This window comes from Equus quagga, chromosome 2 (genome assembly GCF_021613505.1).
Source record: "Equus quagga isolate Etosha38 chromosome 2, UCLA_HA_Equagga_1.0, whole genome shotgun sequence".
NCBI classification, from domain to species: domain Eukaryota; kingdom Metazoa; phylum Chordata; class Mammalia; order Perissodactyla; family Equidae; genus Equus; species Equus quagga.
Genome location: NC_060268.1, coordinates 28,689,042 through 28,716,276, shown reverse-complemented (window position 1 = coordinate 28,716,276; position 27,235 = coordinate 28,689,042). Strand labels below are relative to the sequence as shown.

Sequence of the window (27,235 nt, the reverse complement as noted above, 5' to 3'; positions counted from 1 at the left end):
TGAGAAACTGGGAACCTCTGGACTAGGATGTTGAAAACAGATCAAAATAATCATAAAGGAATAGAGTATGGGCACTTGCCTTGAAATGACCTAAAGAGATATGATAGACATTTAAGACATTTCATATATTTGACTACTAAGTGTGTGCTGTATACCAGTGTTCACAGGGCAGCAGATACACATGCAGCACCTGAATCCATGCCTTCAGAGGTCAAAAACCTGTGAAGAAAGCATTAAGAGCTGTAAACAAACCAACTTTAGGGGTAGGACTTGACCCAGGGTAGGGTTGGCTGCAACCTGGAGCCTGGGCCCTCTTGTTGGATAGACCACAAGATAAAGATGTGGTTGCAGGAGGCATGCTGATTCTTGTAGGGTAGATCCTCTCTGGGCCATTGATGAATCCAAGATTAAAGAGATAGGAGGTCCAAGTGACTATGCAATGATTATGGTTGCTGAACTTGAATTCAGAATAAAGTATGTCACATAGTTCTGAAGGTTATGTCACCCTGGCCAAGGTGCAGTCTGGTAAACTGCCTTTGCCTGTCACATAATTTCCTTGGTGAACAGAATGTTTATATATACATACTGCAGATTCTTCCCCACGTGACACCAGAGAAACACTTCAGAAGGTTAAACATTGTCCCTCAATTTTCCTTTTGTAAATATATTGCAGATCATCTCCTTTTGGTTTACATACACTTACTTTAGGCAGATTCCATTAAAATTAATCGTTTGCATTATTTTAGATATAATCACGTTCTAATCTTGTCTTTTGTGTAAACTAGATTGGATTTGGTTATTTTAAAAAAACCTTTCAACAATCAAATATGGTTAGATATTTCCTTGGGCTGATTTTTTACTTATGAGAGACCTTATCCATCATTTAAAATCGTGCTTTCAATGTTTCAATTGTTCATAGTCTCATTACTAAGATCACTATGATTTACTTTTAGATCACCCTGTTCTTACTTTTGCTAGAATTACTGCATGAATAAGGATAGTAGTAATAATAATAATAATAATCATAATCATAAACCAATAACAATAATGATGACAGAATAAACTGTTCAGGGAGCAGGCCCTGTGGCCAAGTGGTTAAGTTCACGGGCTCCACTGCAGCGGCCCAGGGTTTCACCGGTTTGGATCCTGGGCGCTGACATGGCGCCCCTCTTCAGGCCATGTTGAGGCAGTGTCCCACATGCCACAACTAGAAGAACCCACAACTAAAATATACAACTATGTACCAGGGGGCTTTGGGGAGAACAAGGAAAAATAAAATCTTAAAAAAGGAGAAAAGAATAAACTGTTCATTTGGCACTGGGCTCAGTTCTTTATGTATATTATTTTTTCTTTACATATATTGTCATTACTCCTCTGTCCCTAGCACTAGAACATTGGAGGTACATAGTTGATGCTCAATAAATATTTCTTCCATGACTGAGATAGAAACAGGGTTGGGAAAGAGTGACCTGGGCCATGGTGGTGAGTGAAATGGCAAGCAGCAAAGATGAGGTTTCAGGAGAGTGGAGACAGGTAGAGGATTCCAACAGCCAAGCAAGGGCCAGTGAGTAGTGATTTTATGGGAGGCTGGTTAAACTTGCAAATGTGGAGAGGAAACAGCTGAATTCTTACAAAGATGTTATATTGTGTAGTTCTGTTTCAGGTATTTCCATATTGGGAGGAGTCCTCCGGTTTTCCCAATTGCTTTGGTCCAGTATTGCGTAAATCAAGGGATTGTCTGGCTTTTCCCACGTCATCCCCGCTCCATCCCCATCCTTTCTCTGTCGGTGTCCAGGATCCAGGAATTCTTGCCTGTAGAACTTTTCTCTTCACCCCATCTGGACCTGGATTTAGAGCCCCCCGATGTGTTCTCCCAAATCCTGTAACCTCCAGGTCAGCAGCGTTGCTTGCTCCGTCGACCCAGTTTCCTTTCTTCAGGAAGCAGCTCAGACACAGTTACACTTATATTCTGGTGTTCCACGATCTAAGGTTTAAAAATTTAAACTTTAAAATCTCTCACGGTTCGCTGTAGACACCCAGGAATGGGGCTGTAGACAGATGGTTCGGGGGTCTCCTGCTGCCGTGTAATCCTCTTCCCGCACAGGCTTCCTTGCCGGAAACCCCGGCCCTGAGGACTGGAATGGATGCAGGGATGAAACGCTTGATGCCCCTCCGGGAGTCGGGTGGGGCTCGAGAAAGGATCCAGCCCCGGGGAGAACTCGGTTTAGGTTTGCAGCCAAGCCTGGGGCGATTGAATCAGAGTGTGTCACCTTGGAGATAGGACTGGCCCGCGTGCTCGGCTGCCATTGGCTGGGGACTTCCGGGCTGGGGATAAGCCAGCGCCGAGCAGACAGCGCGCTAAGTGTGCGGCCCTGACCGGAGGGAGGCGGCAGCTCAGCTCAGCGGAGCAGATCGCGGCGGCGAAGGGCGGGCTTGTTCAGAGAACGTCAGCGGCACCATGGCGACCCAGTGAGGCGGGCACCAGGCCGGGGGAACACTGGCGGCCCCTCGGGGCGGGGGGGGGGGGGGGGGTGGGTAAATGGCTGTCACTGAGACCTGGAAACCCGGCTGTGGGCCCTGAGGGATCCCGGAGAGGGAGCGGGCGCCCTGGAGCTGCAGAGAGCCCTGGCAAGGAGCCCGGGGTCAGGGCCAAAGCGCAGAGCAGTAGGGCGGCCGGCGCGGGCAGGGATGCACGCGGGAATGGAGTCAGGGTGGCGCCAGTGGAGCAGGAAGGGGACAGGTTAGTAGAGTGTAGTGTACTCCGAAAAGAAGCCAGTGTGTTTGTGTGTATGTGTGCGTGTGCACGTTGGGGGTGTAAGTCTAGAGAGGGGCATAACCCCCTCCCCCCAATACAGGGCAAAAGTCTTCCCACTGCACGTGCTCTTCACAGATTCCCATTCTAGAGTCCAGGTAAAGCAACAAGGTAGTTTTGGGGCCCATATCTAGAGTTCCTCCTTCAGAGGAGAGATTGCTCAGGTCCCTCGCCAACACCTCCCTTCCCTCCAAATTGGAGGTCCAGGGGCCGGCTCCGTGGCCAAGTGGTTAGGTTCGCGCGCTCCACTGCGTTGGCCCAGGGTTCGGATCCTGGGCGCAGACATGGCACTGCTCGTCAGGCCACGTTGAGGCGGCGTCCCACATCCCACAACTAGAAGGACCTGCAACTAAGATATACAACTGTGTACAGGAGGGGTTTGGGGAGATAAAACAGAAAAAAAAAATTGGAGGTCCAATTGAGTTGGGGACAGTGTCTCCAAGGAGAGAAGAAAATCCTTATTCCATGAATCAGGCAACATACCCTGCACACTGGCCCTCACTCCCACCTTTGAAAACCTCTTTCTCTGCTTTGGTCCTGGAAATGCCAGTTCAAGTCTCCAGCGTTAGGGATCACAATGGCTGTTGGATGCTCAGGGCTCCAGGTCGTGCTCAGGGCACTGATGGCCAATGAGGAAGTCCTATGGCTGTGGCTAGAAATGCTAGGTGACTATGGCTTCACACTTTCTTCATTTCCTTTGCACCTCTTGAAGATGCTGTTTGGTTCACTTTTTACCATTTCATTGCTTCTCTTCTCCAGCCTCCTGTGGCCCCAGCTCTAGGGCCCCTGCCCTGTGCCTTACTCAGCTACTTCTTTGAGGGAAGCTGGGGTATTGTAGAGTCATCTGGTTTCAAAGGCTCTGCTTTTGAAGAAAAGAATTTCCTCTGGAGGCTTGGTTAGCTGTGTTCATGGGTGTGAGAGAATTGGACTGGAATTGTGAAGAAAATTCTAGTTTGATTCTTGGGATGTATAGATTCTGGGCAGGTGTTGTCCTTAAGTCTCTGAAGGGCAAAGAATGTTGGTGAAGAGAAGAGAAGATGGGGAAGGCAGGGAGGAGAATAGAGACATGGGGGAAAGTGGCAGAAAGGTTCAAGTGCTGGGGACCTGAACCATGATTTATGGAGTCAAAGATCTTTGGAGCTTGTTAGCAAGTTTTTAAGTCATTTTCAAACTGACTCTGTAAGATAGACAGGGCTGATTATATTCCCCTTGGTTTATATCTGAGGAAAGTATTTGAAGCATAAGTTATTTGCCTAAAAAGGCAAAATTGGGACTATAGTCCAAGTCGAGTTGCTTCCCTCTAGACCAGAAATTCCTAAACCTGGTGTTTTTTTTTTTTGTTGTTAGCCCTGAGCTAACATCTGCCAATTCTCCTTGTTTTGCTGAGGAAGACTGGCCCTGAGCTAACATCCGTGCCCATCTTCCTCTACTTTATACGTGGGACTCCTACCACAGTATGGCTTGATGAGCGGTGCCATGTCCGCACCCAGGATCTGAACCAGTGAACCCCGGGACGCCGAAGCAGAATGTGCGCACTTGACCGCTGCGCCACCAGACCGGCCCCTAAACCTGGTTTTTTAATCAGAATTACCTGAGGCACTTTTGTAAATACTGATTCTGGGGTCTCTCCCCAGAATTGTGAATCTGGAGGGGTGGGCCCTACAATTTTTTTCTTTTTTTTGAGGAAGATTAGCCCTCAGCTAACATCCATGCCCCTCTTCCTCTACTTTATGTGGGATGCCTACCACAGCGTGACTTGACAAGCAGTGCGTAGGTCTGCACCTGAGATCCAAATTGGTGAACCCCGGGCCGCTGGAGCAGAACATGTGAACTTAACCACTGCACCACTGGGCTGGCCCCCAGAATCTATTTTTAACAAAGCTGCTGTGAAAAGTTGTGCAGTCGGTTCTACTCCAGTGCTGACAACCATTGTGTGAATGGGGTCTGCTTTTTCGTGGGTTAGCTTGTCTAGTCCAGGCTTGAATTACCCCTGGCAACTCCACTAGGAGTGTTTCTATCACTGTCTTTGTCAATCAAAAAACTGAGCCCTTAAGTATTTGTCTGAGGGGAGAGCTGGAGCGTGAGGGTCCAGAAGGAAATTGGATTCATCCCTTGCCCTCTGGGTAGTTAGTCTTAATTACATTTTGAGTGTCCCGAGTGGGTACTAAGGAGGGTTGCATTGGGTTTGTCACTGCCCTAAGGAAGGTCTTAGTTCCTTTTTGAGTGTACTTCTGGGCCTGCCTCCTGAGGCCCAGCACTTTTACCCTCCTTGATTTGATTATTTCACTGTACTTGTCTGTAGACTTGACGGTCCCTTCCTCTAAATCTTTGTCCTAAGGAGAGATATTAAACCGGCCAGTGGTGGCAGAACTGGGGTTGGGGCTGCTGGTGGAGACAGAGAGGAGGGCGTTTCATATCAGACCTTTAGTGAGTCTGATTCAGAAAGAGGAGTGTGTGGGTGGGTGAGCTTAGTGCAGCCTCTCCTGAGAGAGAGGAGCCTCCCCTCTGGGGCAGCTCTTTGACCAGCTTCTCTGTCCCCTGCCACCTCGGTACACCTGCCAGCCTTTCTACACCTATGCTCATTAGTCTGTGACGCTCTTGGGCTGGAAGTGAAACTCACCTTGATTTTCCCTTTCTCCTAGGTTCACATATGAAGATTATCAGACCACCGCACAGTGGCTTCTGTCCCACACCAAGCACCGCCCTCAAGTGGCGGTGATCTGCGGTTCTGGGTTAGGAGGTCTGACTAATCAGTTAACTCAGGCCCAGAGCTTTGACTACAGTGAGATACCAAACTTTCCCCTAAGTACAGGTACTGGCCAGGGGAGGGAGGGTTGGCACTGGGGGATGTTGATGGGATTCTGATGGAAGGGCAATGCTTCCATGCCTGGAGCTGGTTATCCTCTATGGCATTTGACTGGAGACAACTGTTGTGATGGAGGAGAAAAGACCACAGGAATCAGAATGACTTTAGAGGGAAATTTCCCCAGTAGGAATTTCAGAATAGACAGGGTGTGTGTGTGTCATGGTACTATATGATGACCTGTTTCATATGCTTGAATGATTCAGAGCTCCTTAATGCTCTTCAACACCTCCCCCAAGTGCTCCCCCATATACCATGGTCACCACAGACTCACACACACACACCTCTTTCTCATTTCTTTCAGTCTGCAGCATTAATGGAAAAAGCAGTGCCTGTAACTGCCCGGGACAAGATCAGGCCATCCCTGCCCTATGTCCTCCTGCCATTCCCACTCTCCCAGCTCTAACTCCAGTCCTAGGATAAGGCAGACACTGGTGCACAGCAGCAAATGGGCAGAATGCCTTGTTCTTGCAAACAGATGCACAGATAATACGTGAACACACAGGACCTGCTTCACACTGACCCTTTGGAGGGGAAAGGAAAGGGGCAGATGCACCCTGTGCACAGTGGAGCTCCGAGGGATCTGAGGAGAGCGTATCCAGCGTCCCAATAGCAGCTAGAAAGCTCTAAGACTAGGGCTTAGAAAAGGACCAGGTGAAATAGGACAAAGATAGTTTATTTGGTTTACTGATTCATTTCTCAGATCACTAACTTCTCTTGGTTTGTTTATAAATTTTTCTGCTTTCTACCTTCCTCTTTTCCCTAGAGAGTTGTGACTTTGCACAGATATTTTTCAAATCCCTGGAGCAAAACTGGTAGACTAGACGGGGGAGGTGGGAATGGGGTTGGAGAAGGAAATATTAAAAAGAGAGAGGGAGAGCAAAGTTTTCTAAGGGAGATAGTAGTGACATTGGCTCCACTCCTATCCCCAGCGAGAAGGGCATTGCACTGAGTGAGAAGCGGATTAATTTTTAAATTTTATCAACCGATTTTTTTGTACTCCACTTGAGTTTTGCAATCTCTGTCACCTTTGCTCTAATACTGGTCATTTTTTTTATAAGCTCCTATATCTCTGTGTGTCTGTCAATTCTTCCTCTTGGTTTTGGTGCCTCTCCCAGAACATCCATTCCCTAAGTGATAGGTTGGCTGTGTGCCTTAGAGGAGAAATTCCAGATAAGGGAAATGGTAATTATGGTTATAATATCTGGGTGGGAGTTACCTTTGCACTCCTATCCCCTGCCTGCACCATCCTGGGCATCTGCTCCCACAGGACTGTTTTGTGGGTCTAATGGAGGAGACTTGTATGGATCCAAACTCTGCCCATTTCCCCTTGTTCAGTAGCCTCTTTAGAAAGCTAGAATTTGCCTTGAGTTTTCTTTCAGGAGTAAGGAGACCTACAGTTAGGGTAATAAATAAGAATTTTGAAAATTTTGGAAAAAGAGTTACTGCATTCACTGTATTCCTTATTACCCATTTATTCTAATTTTTAATCCTAGTTTCTTGCAGTATGGCTTTCTCACTCTTTTGAACTTTCTTTAGAAAGCCTTTCCTTCCTTTGATGCATGTTAATGTTGCACATCCTTACCTCCATAGCTCTAATCATAGGATGGACTTATATACTTATTTGTAAATTTATGATTAATTTTTGTCTCCCTTACTCGACTTAAACTTTCTGAAAGCAGAGATGATAACGTCTTCTTTTGCTTCCTTATGCCCTCATGTTGAGCACAATGAGTTGCCTCATAGTAGGTGTTCATGGATATGTGTTGTATGAAAGCATCATCCCATTCGTTTCCCTTTCTTGTTTGTATACAGTGCCAGGTCATGCTGGTCGACTGGTGTTTGGGTTCCTGAACGGCAAAGCCTGTGTGATGATGCAGGGCAGGTTCCACATGAATGAAGGCTACCCGCTCTGGAAGGTGAATCAGGGGCATCAGCCTAGATGAATCTGGAAGAAGGGAGAGAGCCATCTCTCCTATTCTATTACCTAGCTACCTGGTGTAGGTAATTTTTGGTCCCCTCCTTTCTCTTTCATGTTGTATATCATGCATGTCTGCATGGGTGGGTTGGTGAAATTTTAAAGAACAATTTATCATCTTTTATCTTTTGCTTCTAAGGTGACCTTCCCAGTGAGGGTTTTCCGTCTTCTGGGTGTGGACACCCTTGTGGTCACCAATGCAGCTGGAGGGCTCAACCCCAAGTTTGAGGTTGGAGATATCATGCTGATCCGCGATCACATCAACCTGCCTGGTTTCTCTGGTCAGAACCCTCTCATAGGGCCCAATGATGAAAGGTATGGATCTTGCTCCTTTATTTATAGATGGATAGATTGTAAGGACTGGCCTGGGGGTTAGGAGAAATCTCATTGTATTCCATTAATCTGAGATAATCCAACCTGTGCCCTAGGTTTGGAGTTCGTTTCCCTGCCATGTCTGATGCCTACGACCGGGATATGAGACAGAAGGCTCACATTGCCTGGAAACAAATGGGGGAGAAGAGAGAGCTACAGGAAGGCACCTATGTGATGCTGGCAGGCCCCAACTTTGAGACTGTGGCCGAGTGTCGTCTGCTGCAGAAGCTGGGGGCGGATGCTGTTGGTGAGAAGGAGAATGTGGCTCTAGGCTTGAAGAGGGAGGGATCTGGTAGAATAAGGATGGCAAGAATTAGGATATTGTAGAGCTGATGGTGGATTGAGAGAGAATCTGACTTAAAGGAAGATTGAATGAAATTGACTCCTGGAAAGATACTAAGGTAGTGAGGTTTGGTGTGTTGTCCCATCAAACCTCCCCACCCAGCATCGAGGGCTTTAACAGGTGTAATGCTATGACCTATCCATGATTTGATAACTGTTTCTAAGCATTATTCTAACAAATATCATTATAGCTACCCTCTGTACCTTGACTGGAAGATGGAACAGCATCATTAAAAGTGATTTCAAAATTGTCACAGACAGGGTCTGGCCCCATAACCTAGTGGTTAAGTTCTATGCATTTGGCTTCAGTGGTTCAGGTTCGGTTCCCAGGGATGCCCGTACCCCACTCGTTGGCAGCCATGCTGTGGTGGTGACCCACATACAAAATAGGGAAAGATTCGCATGGATGTTCATTCAAGGCAAATCTTCCTCAGGAAAAAAAAAATTGTCACAGACACAGAAATAAAATTGCAATGGTAATATTTATAAGAAAAGTGTAAGGCCCTCTGAGGCCCCACTCCTTTAAACAATACAGAACAAGCTAAGGTCAAGTCTAATTTAGCTGTTTCTTTGGATGTTTTTTGAGATGTTAAATTGTCAGTGAGGTGATGAATAGCTATTAGGCCAAAGGATGAGGAAAAGAGTCACTTGAGGATCCTGAGAGTTGGTGTCCCTCTTTCTCCCCATCAGGCATGAGCACAGTTCCAGAAGTTATAGTTGCCAGGCACTGTGGACTTCGAGTCTTTGGCTTCTCCCTCATCACTAACAAGGTCGTTACGGATTATGAAAGCCTGGAGAAGGCCAATCACGAGGAAGTCCTAGAGGCCGGGAGACAGGCGGCACAGAAACTGGAAAAGTTTGTCTCCATCCTTATGGCTGGCATTCCACAGCCTGGCTGTGCCAATTAACTGGGCCTGGAGTGGTCTGGCCTCTCCCTTATGGGATCCAAGTAGCTGCTGCCTGCTTTGGCCCTTGCTGGGTCATGTGCTTCTGACCTTGGGTAGTAGCAGACAAGAAAGAAAGATCCCCACATCCTTCACATTACTTCTCTCACCAGACCCTTTCCAGACCCTTTTGGTGCTGGGTCCTCTTTTGCTCCACTGTCTTCTCAGAATAGTTCTTCCCTAAGCCCTGCCACGCATCCGTGCATATATCCAGGATGTGGCTCAGGCTGTTGAACTGGGCACTGTCGCTTCTCTAGCTTTTTGAAATGATGATTTCACATTCCTGGGGTCTCAGTTCTGAGTCCCCTAAAGCACTAGATCCCACACAAGGACCAGCCCAATGTCTCTTGTACTTTTATACTGTCATATTTTGAGAATAAAGAGAAAGATGAAATAACTTCTTCATTTTTGTGCAGTTTGTTATAAGGCTGGGGCACAGGCGGAGACTAGTATGAAGGGCTGTGAGACCACGTCTTGTGTGACTGTCTGCTTCTCAGATAAGTAACTAAGAACTGAGATGAGTTGGTACGTGAATGCAGGAAAGAGGAAGGAAAGGCAAGAAATGAGAGATAAAGATGTTGAAAGATGGTGAGGATGGAAGGGCTAGCTTCTGGCACATGAGGCCACTTCCCTCCGACCAGTTTCCTCTCTTGCTTGCCTTCTATTGTTTCACCCCCTGTCTGCCTTCTCCTGAATATCAGACTCAGTTCAGTGATCTTGAAACCAAGGACAAAAGAGTTCAAGTTTCCCTGGATTAGGATGTAACTGTGGCTGTACCCCCAAGGTTAACATGGGACACAAACTAACCAAAGTTTCTGAGCTCGCCTTGAGAACAGCAGGAGGCCTGCTGTTAAGACACTAGCTTGCTGCCAGCCCTCTGCCTTACTTAAGCCTCACAGAGGAGCACTGAGAAGCTAAAATGAGCAGTTGTAAGCTTCACACCTCATAGCCTAAAGATCCACCACAGGCAACACATAGAAACCCCCGACTTTGCACAGGCAGCCCATGAAGAAAGATGAAAGACAGTTGCCCCTGCGCAGAGGACTCTTAGTACTTCACCTCCCAAGGCCAAATGCTCCCCTCCCCATCTTATTCTCACAATATGCTTTGGAAAAACGCTTTGAGCTGCACATGGGCAAGCTAATCTCTAACTGGTAGAAGGAATACCTTGTTAGCAGAAAATTTATGTCCTCTGCCCAAACTGTTCCTTCTGTCCCAGATAAGGAAGGCACTGAGGTCTTTTCTTAGATTCCTCAGGAATGTTGCGTTCAGGAGATCTGCTATGGTGAGGCACCCAACATTCTGTGGTCATCCAATGCCTGACGTTTCTGAGCCTCCTCTCCAATCTCATTTGCTTTATATAAGTCATTTCCAAATCAGTTCCCTTTAAGATGGGTTTTTTTTAGGATGATAGTCCGCCGTCTTCTGATTTGCTAGTTTATCTCTTATTAAATTTCTTTCTCTACCATCGCCTGCTTGACCTTTTATCTTGGGGAGTATAGATTGAGCCCTTGCTCAGTATCAATCTCAACTTCTGTTCATAGTCGCCACTTCCTTGTTAAACCCTTACTGTATTTCCTCTTGATTTCCTTCTCTCCGCTACTCAACCTGTCACCAGCCATGGACTCTCACCCACTTCCCTTGTCTTGCCTAAAGTCTAACCTTTTCTTGTGTTTGACCTAATTCTCTTGTCTTGTTGAAAGGTACAGATGTTCCTTTGATGGCTTTGGGGGTCTTGAGCTTATTGGTTTCAGCTTAGTTCCAGGAAGAACCTGTAAGCTACAGCCACCCTGGACCCATCTGCTCTGAAGTGGGCCCAGACCAGTCCAGACCACAACCACAAGAATGAAACCTGTGCGGACAGGCAGATAGTTGTACTGAAATAACCTGCCCTTATTAACAGCCTAAATTCTCCTCCTCTAGTTGGGGCAAAGCAGCCATTTTTAGATGATGTGATGTATATAAAAGTATGATTTAAAACCATACGTGTGCAAACCTATGCCTAGCCCTACGTGTGATGATGAAACTTCCCCTTTGAATATTCATTCTTACCCTAAATAAAGGTACCCACCTCCCCATGCTAGTGGAGCTGTAGCTTTGTGAAATTATTCCCTATGGTTTTCATTTTCTTTGCTGCAGGCCGCAATAAAATTTCTGCTTTATGTGGCAACTACTTCTGGTGTAGTTTGATTGACTCACCAAGAAGGGGACTCACATTTGCTCCAGTATAAAATTGGCAACCCACAAGGGACCTCTATCCCTCTAAGGCTCTCTTCTTCCAACCACCCAGTTTATGCTACTGGAGGTTGAGGGATGAGTCTCACAGGGAGGGACTTTCTTCTTGGTGTTGGTGCTGCTGGTTTGATGTTACTTCCCCAGTGGGAGACCCAGTGGCCACATTGAGCATTTTGTTTGGAAGATCTCTTGATGGATGTAAGTGGGGCCAACCCCACAGCACAACGATAAGTTGTTTCTTTAAGTTGTCTCACAAAGTAAGTCTGCCTGAACCTTGAGTTTGAGGCTGCCCTAGCCTCAGGTTTGAGTCCCAACATTCGTTAATGGGAGCTTGGCTTTGGGGTTCAGATCCCTGTCTGGAGGTAGCCTGGCACAGGGAAGTAAGTCGCATTTGGTTGGAAGGATTGCATGACCTGGCCACTTCAGAAGATCTAATGCTTGACTCTGGCAAATGGGAGCAATCCCTGTTTACTAGTCATTGGGCAGTGAAGGCTTGAGGCCCATTTGAGTTTGTCACTGCTGGGGCTTGATGAACTTCTGAGGGCCCTTTTGTGTTTGTAATGAAAGTGACAAGGGGTGGGTTTGAATCCTCCCCAGAGCCAGTGTGTGTGTATGCTTGTGTTCTGTCTGTGACAGAAGGAGCTGATCCCCTGTGGTTGGGGTTAATTCTCTCAGAAGTTACAGAGTCTGTCTCTGAGTCTTGTCTTGCAATTGTGGTGAAAGACAGGGTCGGGTCCCTGCAGGCTGAGATTTGAATGTTTGTGACCTGTGCTTGCTGGTCAGGGCCGCCCAACAGAAGCTTTGCCTTAGAGTGACAGAGACTTTATCATGGTTTCTTTCTCCATTTCCTTAACAAACTGGGTCTAGGCCCCTCAGATCTCTCTCTCTCTTCCTCAGTTTCTTTACCAGCAGTCATTGAGGAAAGCTCAACACTTCCCTCTTCTTTCCTTCACATTTTCTGCTAGAGGATTTCCATTGACCTCTCCCAGATTTCCTCCTACAATCCTCCTGAGGTCATTTAGTCTCTTTAATCATCCATCTTTGGGAGGTTGCTTTTGCTTTTGGTGATGAAAGAAGCCGGGTTCAACACTTTAAAAGATGTTTTTGGTAAGTAACAGAACTCATGCACGGCACTACCAAGGTACTTGGCTTCTGAGCACGTGGTCTGATTTTTCTGTAGTGGATATTGGATCTGTCGGTTTTTCCTTTCTGTCCTCACACTAACCTTTTTCAACAGGACTGGCCGGAAAAGATGGACTTTATGTAAAATAATTACATCTCTTTTGCCTAATTATATTTTAAATTATATTTTGGGGATTATGAGAGCATATAAATTCACCTTTCAGACAATGTTAATTAAACATGCTAAAAGAGATTTCAGTGTAATATGTCCCAAATGGGACAATTTCAGTTTACCCAAACTGGTCTATTTATGTATTTAATTGGAAAAAAAATTGGCTACAAAAAAATTAAATAACCAATGGCAAGCCTATTTTAATTTTTGAGGCTTCTAAACAAGGTCAGAAATCCCATACTGCCTCTTTAAGAAAAAATAATTAAATAAGCAAACACGCTAGTGAAACGAAACCAAGTCTGCTGCTCCTCCTTCCTCTCTTGCTGAGCCCGCCAACTTCAACTTCACCAAAATTCCAGATCTAAAATTAAACAAGTGAAAATAAGTCAACTTTAAAATTGTGATGGCCATTTTTGGCAACTGTTGTTTCAGATACATCCACCTTAAGGGTCACCCTTGGGAAAAAAAGAAGAGGATTCAAAACCTCTCACAATGGAATGCATTCTTTGATTAGTATACAGAAGCTTCTAAAAGAGAAAATGACTTTAAAAACAACTATAAAAAGCACCTTACGGCAAAAAGAAAAGAAAAAATATCTTTAATAAAAATCATCAGCCATCTAAACAGGTCCCAATTTGGATCCAGATTCTTTTGAGTTTTGTCCCTAAAACATGGTCCAATTTTAAAGGTTTCAGTTTGTACATGTCTATGTTTGTGAGTTGGGATAATATAATTTCTATAGAGAGCTCCACTTAACTGATTTAAAATAAGCACTTATATAAATTATTTCTAAATGTAATAAAAACTAGCCCAGATGTCTTTCAAGTTAGCATGATGTAACATGATCTTTGGTAAATAAAACTTGCTTAAGTTTGCTGGTTTAATTAAAATAGACATGTTCTCACAATTATCAACATTGGACATGATATAAACATACAGCCTTTATAAGTCAAATAAACTCATATTATCTCCATTACAAAATTGTCAGCAAGAACAATAACTTAAAATATTAGCTGATTGTGTCTGATGTCTTATAAAGTTTTTATAGACAATTTAAATAATTGTTTGAAACAGGTAAACTAAATAGATAAATAAAAAAAGGTAAAAGGTTTTGGGAGAACTTTTTAACAAGAATTATGTATTCAGGGGCTGGCCCTGTGGCTGAGTGGTTAAGTTCGCGCTCTCCGCTGCAGGCAGCCCAGTGTTTCGTCTGTTTGAATCCTGGGCGTGGACATGGCACTGCTGAACCACGCTGAGGCAGCGTCCCACATGCCACAACTAGAAGGACCCACAACGAAGAATATACAACTATGTACCGGGGGGCTTTGGGGAGAAAAAGGAAAAAATAAAAAAATCTTAAAAAAAAAAAGAATTATGTATTCAGATGTATGTACTTAAAACAACTTAAAGTGATGGCTAACTGCCTGAGTGTCACATAAAAAAATAGTATCAAATGCTTGTGTATTTTATGACTCCATTTATATAACATTTATATAAGACAGAAAACTTTAGTAGTGATTGCCAGGGGTTAGGATGGTGGGGATAGGGTTACAGGTATGACTATAAAGAAATACCCTGGTCTGCTGAAGTGGAGTGTGTGAACTTAACCACTACACCACAGGGCCAGCACCCCTAAAACATTTTTTGAAATGGCTTTGTTATCTGGTTTTAAGTAACCAAATTTCCTTGCAAGTTGCATTATTCTTATTATGAACCTTCATAAATTTTCACATTTGAAAATTATCAGATTTAAATTAACCACAGCCATCTTAACGCTCTGTCACCTATAGGTAGTTTTTGGTTTACTCTAATGCTTGCCTGAAGGCTCTGCTATAAACTACAGGCCAGAATTGTGTCTTCAATAAAAAAGGATAGTCTCAGAGCCTCATAAAAAAGACTGTACCAAATACTTCCAGCTACTGATGCTTTACAGCATAGATTCCTTTTTTTTTTAGGACTGGCACCTGAGCTAACAACTGTTGCCAATCTTCGGGGTTTTTTTTGCTTTTTCTCCCCAAATCTCCCCAGTACATAGTTGTATATTTTAGTTGTGGGTCCTTCTAGTTGTGGCATGTGGGATGCCGCCTCAACATGGCCTGATGTGCGGTGCCATGTCCGTGCCCAGGATCCGAACAGGTGAAACCCTGGGCCGCTGAAGCGGAGCGCACGAAATTAACCACTCGACCATGGGGCCGGCCCCTACAGCATAGATTTTAAGTACAGGCTTTTGAGTTACCATCACTTAGACAACTTTCATACCAAACCAGGGGACTGAGTCAAGAGTTCCAGAACTCTTTTTAGTCAAAAATCAGACAGCTTCATGAGACTGCTAACTCAAGATCCACCAGAGCAAGAATCAGTTGTATTAAATGAACTGATAAGGGAAATTTGTGGTTATTCATTTGGAATATTGTTTTAATGTCCTACTTTATTTAGATGTTATTTAGATATCCTATTCTGAATATATAAAGAAGGCTTTTTTCTTTCTTCTTATACTCCCTTTACTTCTTATACTCCCATAACAAATCACTAGGTTCTGCTTTGTCAAACTGAAATAAACATTTTTAAATGATATCTGATTCTCACTGACCCACACATTCAGCCAAGAATTCAGAAACTCTTACCAAGTCCCCTATTTTTCGTGGCAGTAAGTTATTTGCATAGGTTGAGTAAGAGTTTGTTCTCCTTTTTACCAGAATATTATGGAAAAATCGGTTATGCAACCAAAGACTTTCCCAGAATGTCATTTTTGAGAAGGATGTTCATTTAATCCCATATGATGAACTAATGCCTGCCAAGTCCTCTCAGGAAACCTGACTAGGACCTGGCTTACAGGGTCCCACCTTTGCCAGAGGTGGGGAACATCACCTCCTGGCAGGCCAGGAAATTTAGGAAATTGTTGGGTCCTTGAGAAGAAAGCAATTCACCCAAATTTATAGGTACTTGGGTGAAATCTGGTGGAAAGAGTTTCTTTGGCTTGGTTTTTCTAAACTCAAGATAGCAAATAAAAAGTCTTTTAAAAGCCCAACCTGAGGTTCCTTAAGGAAATTTCCAAAAAGAAGTTAATTTTGTGGCCTTGTCAATAATATATGGCCCTAGACATACAAAACAAACTTAAGGAGGTCTGTACAATAAATTAAAACTCACATGAGACAGAATAACAGGAGAAAATTAAACAAAGCTTAATAACATGTATACATGGGAGAAACTCAGAAAAACTGGTAACTCAACAAAATGGCAGAGCTGCCAGCTTAAATATTGTCTTCAGCTGAAGACCAAGGAAGGTGTTGGGGGTAGTGGTTTGAGACTTCAAAGGGGGAAAAGCAATTCATATGGAAATGGAAAAGTAAATGTTTGGTAAACAGAACTTTGATAAGAATGGGCTTAGCAACGACCCTCCCATTGTAGCAATACCCACAATTATCTATGGTGATGGCTTGTCCTGGGGAGAGGCCTTTTATCTTAAATTTCTTTTAGGCAGTTAGGGGAAAGGTCAACTGTTTCTTTCAGAGTCTTTTGTTCTTAAAAATAATCAAGTCGGGGCGGCCTGGTGGCGCAGCAGTTAAGTTTGCATGTTCCGCTTCTCGGCGGCCTGGGGTTCGAAGGTTTGGATCCGGGTGCGGGTGTTGACATGGCACTGATTGGCAAAAAGCCATGCTGTGGTAGGCATCCCACATATAAAGTAGAGGAAGATAGGCATGGATGTTAGCTCAGGGCTAATCTTCCTCAAAAAAAAAAAAATTAAGGCAAGGCAAAGAGACACATTTTGTGGGGCCAATTCTGTTTTTTAAAAAAGATTGGCACCTGAGCTAACAACTGTTGCCAGTCTTCTTGAGTCTCATGATAGTTGTCAAAACACAGACATTTCATCAAGTCAGGCTTTCTTCCCTGAGCCTATCATGGTCATCTGTATCGACACGAATAATGTTTATTAATCATGTACTTTGTATAGAACATTGTCCTAAAACCATGATACAAATTCGTAATAAGACAAAGTGCTTGCAGTCTAGGCGGAGACAGGTTATATCCAACAGAAAAAGAAAAATGAGACTGACTTAGTTGTGCCCTCGATGCCTCGATGCTAAGTGCTGATGATAACATGTGCTGAAGAACTTCTGAGAAGAGAACCAACGCAGGTGATGGGGAGTGGAAAAAGTACTCGGAGACTTGAGGTGGGCCTTAGAGGGAAGATAGGTGGAGGATGTGGCAGAAGGCATCGCATGCAGGCAAATTCTGGAATGTTCAATCATTTAATAGATTGAACTGGTTAAATTGTAGAAGTCATGAATGCGAGCAGTGGGAGATAAGGTGGAGAGGGCCTAGATTGTTTAGGGCTCTGATCCCAGGCTGTGGAGTAAGAACCTTATTTGCAAGGCAAGATTGGGCACCCATGGAAGCCTTCTTAACTAAGGACTGACAGGTAAAAATCACACTCTAGTATTTTGATGGATTGAAGCCTAACTAGAACCAGGGAGGCTTGTTTTGATGTAGAATTACTTTCACCCCAAATTAGCTGTAAAGAATAGCATCATCGGTGGTAAGTATTTAATTCTTACTGAGGTTGAGGTCTTTTGTGGTGTTTAAAAGGATATGTTGTTATAGGGGCTGGCCTGGTGGCGCAGTGGTTAAGTTCCCATGTTTGCTTCGGTGGCCCGGGGTTTTCCGGTTGGGATCCCGGGTGCGGACCTATGCGCTGCCTGTCAAGCCATGCTGTGACAGGTGTCCCACATATAAAGTAGAGGAAGATGATCACGGATGTTGGCTCAGGGCCAATCTTCTTCCTCAAAAAACAACAACAATAATAAAACAGAAAAAGAATGTGCTGTTATAAAATAAAATGTAAAGGCGAGGGTGCAAGTAATTTAGAAATGAAAATACACACTTAAGTCAAGTTAGCAGTTTTCTCTTTTTTTAGGTTGAAATTTTGAATAGATGATATAATCACATAGTTAAAAAATTAAGCAACATAAATTGTATATGGTGAAAAGTTTCACCTCCATCCTTTCCTCCATCTGCCCTTCCTTCCCCACTCTACCGGTAACCACTATTGATGACACAAAATAACAAATAACCCTTCGATCGATAAGAGAGATAAGGTGTTTTTCCTTGAGCCAGAGTGAGGATTATAACCCAGGAAGGCCTTTTCCAGAGAGGGAGAAAGTGTTCCGGAGAAGCCTGATTTCCAGGACAGTCATACTTTTTTAGAATAAAGAATTATACATTAAACATGCCCAGGATGCATATTCACCAAAATTTCAAAGAGGTATTCAGTGGCAAATTAGCAAGTCAACATGACCCTGATGTTGGGAAAGGAAACTTATTTTAAGAGCACTAATGAGGGTGTTACCCAAAGGGCCTTACCAGTCGGGCATTACTGGCTTTGCAGAAGGGGAAGTATGCATTCTTATTTTAACAGTTAACGCAGATGTACAACCTATGTTTGATAGGCCATATAAGGCTTTTCTTTTTTGGTTCAAGCCAAATCAGTTTTGAGTCAGAACAGTTACCCCATATACCCCAATATGTGAAAATCTCATCACCACTTATTAGTTTCTTGTGCCTTTTTCCAGGATCTATGCAAATAAAATAAATACAAGTAGATATTCTTATTTTTCTCCTCTTATTATACACAGAAGTTAGCCTACTATTGCACTGTTCTGCATCTTGCTATTTTGTTTTATCTTAATATATCTTGGAGATCTTTTCACATCAATAAATTACTGTTTTTTCTTGATCAGTTAGGTCAATCCTGTCAAGAATACATGTTTCTCACTTCAAATTTTTTAGAAGCAAAGGAAGAATATGGTCTTTATTTTTTTTAGCCATTTCCCAGTCCATTTGTTGATTACTAATAGGATCAGAGATAAAGAGATAATGCCACCTGATGCCTTTTTAAAATAAGAAGGAGGAGAATAGAACTGTTCATTCTGTGCTGTGCCTTCTGTGTAAATTTGATTTAGCTTAGATTTGCAGACTTCTTCCTCGTAAATAGGCCTCTTCTTTCCATAATTACTTTTAGTTTCTAAGGGACATCTTTAGAGCAAACACTTGCTGTCTGCCTGGTTTTCCTATTTTTGTAAATGCAGATTTTAATAAAAATGGAAAATTTCATGTCTTCAATCTTTTTGCCAGATTTTAATTTGGGCGTAAGTTAGATTTGATATTGTTTGGGATTAATGCGCCTTTGTTCTTTTGTTTTTACGTCAAAGAACCCCCACCCTTCCATTTGCTTTCACTTTCACTTCCAGCCTGAGTTGGTTCATTTTAGGACTCTGACTTTATTCCACTTGCCGATCTCCCTTTTTTTCTTGTTCTCTCTCTTCTGTCAAGAGATGTTCACATATTGAGGTATGCGTAGTAAATATTCAGCTTCAAAACTGGTTCTGCTTGAACTGAAGAAGCCTGACGTACGGCCTATCAAACACACAGTGTACATCTGCTTTAACCACTAAAGTAGAGAATACACTCTCAAGATAAAAATACCTAGTTCCTCTTTGGTAACACATTATGGTAACACCCTATTGGTAAGGAACCTACCGTTCCCTTTCCCAGAGTCAGGTCATGTTTACCCACTATTTGCAACCAAATGCCTCTTTGAAACTTTGAAAATGTATCCTGGGTGTGTTTAATGCATGTTCCTTGTTCTAAAACGATATAAGACTCTCCTGAAAACCAGGTTTCTCTGGAACACTCTCTAAGGCCTTCCCAGGTTATAATCCTCACTCTTGCTCAAGTAAAACTCATCTTATTTGTCTTATCTATAGAACGGTCATTGGTTATTATGTGTCAACACCAGAGGCTACCGTTTTGAACACTGCAGGATTAGAGTCGGTGTTGATGGGCTGGGTGTACCTCTAGTTTGTCTTCTGATCCAATTCATGGTTAGGTGGGCCTGGAGAAATCAAAAAGAAAAAGAGACAACAGGGAATAATAATGGCCAACATTTACTGTATGTACTTACTATAATTCCAGGCACTTATCTAATACTTAACAGGTGTTTTATATAATTCTTGCAGCAGCAGTAAGTACTATTATTGTCACCATTTTACAGGTGAGAAAACTGAGGCATAGTGAGAATTTTACTTGTGTGGGATCACACAGCTGGTAAGTAAGGGGTGGAGATGGAATTGATACACAGGTAGTTTCATTAAAGAGTCCCTTCATTTACACTACATAAATTCAGGAATGAGGTGACATGCAGTAAGTCAGGCCATAGTTTCCAAACTGTGCACTATGGTGAAAATTCACAGGGCCACCATGGGATATTTTAAAATTTTAAGGGGAACACAGCAGTATTTGACCTCCCTTGTATACCATGCAAACTACTAGCTCAAGGTAATTCTCAATTGGAACATTAGATTGTGCTACATTTCTTTCCATGCCAAAATATCTTTGCAAAGCTTTGTTTTACTAGGTCCCTCAGATAAAAGAATAAGTACTGTGTGAAAATCAGCACAGAACAAGAATTGAGGGTAGCAGTGTTGGATTCCAAAGTTTGAGAAGTTGTGCAGTGCCCCATAGGTACATATATCCCATTAATGACTATTTGTGGCTATTTCAGAAAAAACTTAAAAATATTTTTTCTTTCAATTTGTGTGTACTATTTTTTTCAAATGCTTAATAAGTTGTTAGGAAACAACTACTTTAAAAGAAAAGTTGTTAGGTATTTCTTTTGACCTAGGGGTGCTGTGAAAAAATTGCCAAGATATTAAGTGCACTATAAACCAAGAAATTGGGACCCTCTGGAATGGAATGTTGAAAACAGACCAAAATGGTCATAAAGGAATACAGGATGGGGATTTGCCTTGAGATGACCTAAAGAGATAATAGACATTTAAAACATTTCATATATTTGACCACTAAGTGTGTGCTGTATAGCAATGTTCACAGTGCAGCAGACACACACATATAACACCTGAACCCATACCCTTCAAAGATCAAAAATCTGTGAGGAAAGCAGTAAGAGATATAAACAAATCAACTTTAGGAACAAGACAGGACCCAGGGTAAGGTTGGATGCAACCTGGAGCCTGGGCCCTCTTGTTGGATAGACAAAAAGATAAGATGTGGTCTCTATCATTGGGAAGATGGTGGCATAGAACTTTGAACTCACCTTCTCCCAAGGACAGAACAAATTTACAACTACTTTTGGAATAATTACCTCTAAGAGAGAACCATAAACTGGATAAAAAGAACCTCTACAGCAAGAGACTGCATTGACTGAGGTGGAAAAGGCAGAAATATCTTTCTATTGAGGAAAAAATGTCACATTCTAGCCAAGATGTGTCACAGATGCGAGCAATCAAGGTCTGAAGCTTTCCCTGGAGGAGCAGGAGATCTGAGTAAGAGAGCTTTGCCATAATAAGCAGCTTTTGAACTCAGTACAACTGGGATGAATGTAGTAATATCTGGCTTTGCTTGCTATTGACAAGAACAGGGAATACCTCCAGAAAAGCTATCAAAGATAAGAGAAAGAAAAGTCTGCTCTTAAGGAGCCCATGCACAAATTCACCCATTTCAGATAGCAACACAAAAATCACCAGAAAGAAAGGTGCACAGTCCCTTGGTGAAAAGAGACTCACTTGATAGGCTCTGGGCACATCTCAGGAAGGCAGGAGGTGGCTGGGACCACCCCCCAGGGATTGAGACATTGGTGGCAGCCATTATTGTGACCTAGTACAGGTGGGCTGACACAGACACTGGCAGAGGCCATTGGAGTTCTTCCTCTGGCCTGTTAGCCCAGGGGTTTGCCTCACTCAGGAGAGCATGGATTTAATCCAGCTCAGCCAAGGCAGGCAGCCCACCCTAGGTATGGGCCCCACCACCAGCAAGCCCTCAGGCAACTTGTGGGCAATTGTTGGTGACGCATGTGAGGGCTCTGCAGCAGAGTGAATGGGTCTGTTTCAGTGGGGTGGGACATGGGCATGGGGTAGGACTGCATTGACCGGCAACATGGGCCTGTGGATGGTGGGACTTGTCAGCTGCAGTAGACTTGTGCCTCTCAAACAGCCATATAGGGGATCTGCTCCAACTTCCAATGCCTGAAACAACTGTGTGCTGCTATGCCTTGGGCTGGCCCCACCCTGCTGTACTACTGAGAGAGCTGACAACATCAAGCACATTAACATCCATATTATAGGTGTCCCAGAAGGAGAAGAGAGAGACAAAGGGGCAGAGAATATATTCGAAGCACTAATAGCTAAAACTTTCCTAACCTAAGGAAGTAAACAGACATCCAGGTATAGGAAGCACAAAGGGCATAAACCAAGACAAACTCAAAGAGGCCCACACCAAGGCACATTATAATTAAAATGTCAAGAACTAAAGACAATTAGTGAATCCTAAAGCTGCAAGAGAATAGCAACAAGTTACATACAAAGGAAACCCCTTAAGGCTATTATCTGACTTCTCAGCATTAACCCTATAGGCTAGAAGGGACTGGCAGAATATATTTAAAGTGCTGAAAGGAAAAAATCTACAGCTAAGAATACTCTACTCTGCAAGTTTATCATTCAGAATGGAAGGAGAGATAAAGACTTTTCCAGACAAGCACAAATTAAAGGAGTTTATCACCAATAAACCAGCCTTACAAGAGATGTTAAAGGGGTTTATTTAAATGGAAAAGAGAATACCACAAATAGAAGTAAGAAAATCATCAAAAAAAAAAATCACTGAAAGGCAAATATACAGTAAAGATAGTAGATCAACCACCCATGAAGCTAATATGAAGGCCAAAAGATAAAATAACTAAAATTATCTATTTCCAAGATAAGAGGTTAATGGATACACATACACAAAAAAGAGGTTAAATATGATATCAAAACATAAAACATGGAAGGAGGAGAGTAAAAGACTAGAGTTTTTTAGCAAGAGGTCACACTTAAGAGACCATCAACTTAATATAGATTGCCGTTTACATGCTTTATTATCTATGGACCTCATGATAATGACAAAGAAGAAACCTATAATAAATACACAAAAAATTGAGAGAAAGGAAAGCAAATGTAAAACTAAAGAAAGCCATCAAACCACAAGGGAAGAGAGCAAGAGAAGAAGAAAGGAAGAGAGAAGAACTACTAAAACACCCAGGAAAAAAGTTACAGAATGGCAATGAATACATACTTATCAGTAGCTACTTTAAATGTCAATGGACTAACTTCTCCAATCAAAAGACATAGGGTGGCTGAATGGATAAAAAACAAGACCCATATAAATTCTGTATACAAAAGACACACTTCAGATCTAAAGACACTCAAAAACTGAAAGTGAAGAGATGGAAAAAGATATTCCATGCAAATGAAAATGAAAAGAAAGCTGGGGTAGCAATACTTATATCAGACAAAATACACTTTAAAACAAAAAGTGTGACAAGAGACAAGGAAAGTCACTACATAATGATAAAGGGAACAATCCAATAAGAGGATAACACTTGTCAATATCTATGCACCCAGTATAGTAGCACCTAAATATATAAAGCAATTATTAATAGACATGAAAGGAGAAACAGACACTAACACAAAAACAGTAGAGACTTTAGCACTCCACTTACATCAATGGGTAGATCATTCAAACAGAAGATCAAAAAGGAAACACTGGCTTTAAATTACACAGTAGACCAGATGGACATAGTACATGTATACAGAATACTCCACCCCAAAACTGCAGAATACACATTATTTTCCAATGCACATGGCACATTCTCAAGGATAGATCACATATTAGGCCACAAAACAAGGCTCAATAAATTTAAGATGACTGAAATAGTACCAAGCATCTATTCTGACCACAATGGTATGAAACTAGAAATCAACTACAGGAATAAAACTGGAAAAGCCACAAATATGTGTAGATTAGACAAAATGCTACTGAACAACTATTGGGCCAATGAAGAAAATAAAGGATAAATAAAAAAATATCTGGAGACAAATGAAAATGAAAATATGACATGCGAAAATTTGTGGGATAGAGCAAAGCGGTTCTAAGAGAGAAGTTTATAGCAATACAGCCCTACTTCAACAAACAAGAAAAACCTCAAATAATGAATCTAACAGTGCACCTAAAGGAACTGGAAGAAGAACAAACAAGTTCCAAATCAGTATAAGGAGGGAAATAGTAAAAATCAGAGCAGAAATACACGAAATAGAGACTTTAAAAAAAAAGAAAGAAAAAAATAAATGAAACTAAGAGGGGGTTCTTTGAAAAGAGAAATATAATTGGCAAACCTTTATCTAGACTCATTAAGAAAAGAAAAGAGATAGTTCAAATAAATAAAATCAGACACAAAAGAGGAGAAATTACAATGGACATCTCATACAAAAAATTGTAAGAGAATACTATGAAAAATTATATGCCAGCACATTGGATAATCTAGAAGAAATGGATAAATTCTTAGAATCATACAACCTTCCAAAACTGAATCAAGAGGAAATACAGAATTTGAATAGACAAATCACCAGTAAGGAGATAGAAACAGTAATCAAAAACCTTCTAAAAAATAAAAGTCCAAGACCAGATGGTTTCCCTGGTGAATGCTACCAAACATTCAAAGAACAGTTAATACCTCAAACTCTTTCTCAAACTCTTCCAAAAAATCGAAGAGGAGGGGAAGCTTCCTACTTCATTCTAGGATGCCAACATCACCCTGATACCAAAACCAGACATGGACAAAACAAAAAAAGAAAATTACAGGCCAATATCACTGATGAACTTCGATGCAAAAATCCTCAACAAAATAATAGCAAATCAAATACAATACACTAAAAATATCATACACCATGATCAATTGGGATTTATTCCAGGGATGGTTCAATATCTGCAAATCAATCAACATGACACACTACAGTAAAAATGGCATGATCATCTCAATAGATGCAGAGAAAGCATTTGACAAGATTCAGGATACACTTATGTTAAAAACTCCAATAAAATGGGTATAGCAGGAAAGCACCTCAACATGATATAGGCCATATATCACAAACCCACAGATAATATCACACTCAATGGAGAAAGACTGAAATCTATCCGTTTAAGAACAGGAATCAGAGAAGCATGCCCACTCTCACCACTCTCATTTAACATAGTATTGGAAGTCCTAGCCAGAGCAGTCAGGCAAGGAAAAGAAGTAAAAGGGATTGAAATTGGAAAGGAAGAAGTGAAATTGTCACTATTTGCAGATGACATGGTTTTGTATGTGGAAAATCTTATGGAATCCACCAAAAAGCTTTTAGAAATAATAAATGAATACAGTAAAGTTGCAGGGTACAAAAATCAGTTGGATTTCTACACACTAACAACGAAGTAGCCGAAAGAGAAATTAAGAATATAATCCCATTTACAATTGCAACAAAAATAATAAAATATATGGGAATAAACTTAACCAAAAAGGTGAAAAATCTATACACTGAAAACTATAAAACATCGTTGAAAGAAACTGAAGAAAATACAAAGGAATGGAAAGATATTCTGTGTTCTTAGATTAGAAGAATTAACGTAGTTAAAATGTCCATACTTCCTGAAGCAAACTATAGATTCAATTCAATCCCTATGAAAGTTCCAACAATATTTTTCACACAAATAGAACGAAGAATCCTAAAATTTATATGGAACCACAAAAGACCCAGAATAGCCAAAGGAATCCCAAGAAAAAAGAACACAGCTGGAGGTATCACACTCCCGGATTTCAAAATATAGTACAAAGCTATACTAATCAAAACAGCATGGTACTGGCACAAAAACAGACACACACATCAATGGAACAGAATCCAGAGCCCAGAAAGAAACCTACACATCTACAAAGAGCTAATTTTCAAAAAGGGATCCAAGAACATACAATAGAGAAAGGAAAGTATCTGCAATAAATGGTGTTGGGAAAACAGGACAGCCACAAGCAAAAGAATGAAAGTAGACTAATATACCATACATAAAAATTAACTCAATATGGATTAAACACTTGAATGTAAGACCTGAAACTATAGAACTCCTAGAAGAAATTATAGACAGTACATTCTTTGACGTTGGTCTTAGCAGCATATTTTCAAGTACCATGTCTGACCAGGCAAGGAAAACAATAGAAAAAATAAACAAATGGGACTACATCAAACTAGAAAGCTTCTGCACAGCAAAGGAAACCATCAACAAAACGAAAAGAAAACCTAACAATTGGGAGAAGATATTTGCTAACCATATATCTGATAAGGGGTTAGTATCCAAAATATATGAAGAACTCATACATCTCAACAACAAAAAAAACTAAGAACCCAGTAAAAAAATGGCCAAAAGAGCTGAACAGATACTTTTCCAAAGAAGATATACAGATGGCCAACAGGCACAGGAAAAAATGTTCAACATCACTAATTATTACAGAAATGCAAATCAAAACTACAATGAGAGATAACCTCACACCTGTCAGAATGGTTATAATTAACAAGGCAGGAAATAACAAATGTTGGAGAGGCTGTCAAGAAAATGGAACTCATACACTGCTGGTCTGAATGAAAACTGGTAGAATCACTATGTAAAACAGTATGGAGATTCCTCAAAAAATTAAGAATAGAACTAACAAATGATCCAGATATTCCACTGCTGAATATTTATGCAAAGAATATGAAAACACAAATGTGTAAAGATATATGCACCCCAATGTTCATTGCAGCATTATTCACAATAGCCAAGAGTTGGAAACAACCTAAGTGCCCACCAAGGGACGAGTGGATAAAGAAACGGTGGTATATATACACGATGGAATACTACTCAGCCATAAAAAATGATGAAATCTTGCCACTTGTGACAACATGTATTGACCTTGAGGGTATTATACTAGGTGAAATAAGTCAGAGGGAGAAAGTCAAATACCATATGATCTCACTCAGAAGTAGAAGATAGTAAGAACAGCCACCACAAACAAACACATAGAGACAGAGGTTACACTGATGGTTACCAGAGGAGAAAGGGGAAAGGGACAAGGGTAAAAGGGGTGAAGGGGCACACGTGTGTGGCGATGGATCGTAATTATTCTTTGGGTGGTGAACATGATGAACTCTACACAGAAATTGAAATATGATGTACACCTGAAATTTATATAATGTTGTAAACCAATGTTACCTCAACAAAAAATAAATAAAATTAAAGGACATTTACCAAAATGAAAGATGTGGTCTCAGGAGGCCTGCTGCGTAGACCCCTCTATGGGTCACTGGTGAATCCGAGATTAAAGAGATTGGGGATTCAAGTGATTATGTGGAAGGCTGGTTGCTGAATCTGAATTCAGAATAAAGTATGTCATGTAGTTCTGAAGGTTATGTTACCCTGGCCAAGGTGTAGTGTGGTAAATTGCCCTTGCCTGTCACATAATTTCTTTAGTGACCGGAATATTTATACACATAGACATACTGCAGAT

The 27,235-nt window shown here is 41.8% G+C and overlaps 1 protein-coding gene across 1 annotated transcript; it reads left to right on the top strand.

Moving 5' to 3' along the window:
• Nucleotides 1–2,331: 2,331 nt before the first annotated feature.
• Nucleotides 2,332–9,708, top strand: LOC124236329 (purine nucleoside phosphorylase-like). The gene is made up of 6 exons (XM_046655260.1): nt 2,332–2,469; nt 5,455–5,624; nt 7,491–7,594; nt 7,793–7,968; nt 8,082–8,272; nt 9,058–9,708. Exons 1-6 carry the CDS (start codon nt 2,459–2,461, stop codon nt 9,273–9,275), a joined length of 870 nt encoding a protein of 289 aa, XP_046511216.1. The 5' UTR covers nt 2,332–2,458; the 3' UTR covers nt 9,276–9,708.
• Nucleotides 9,709–27,235: the final 17,527 nt, after the last annotated feature.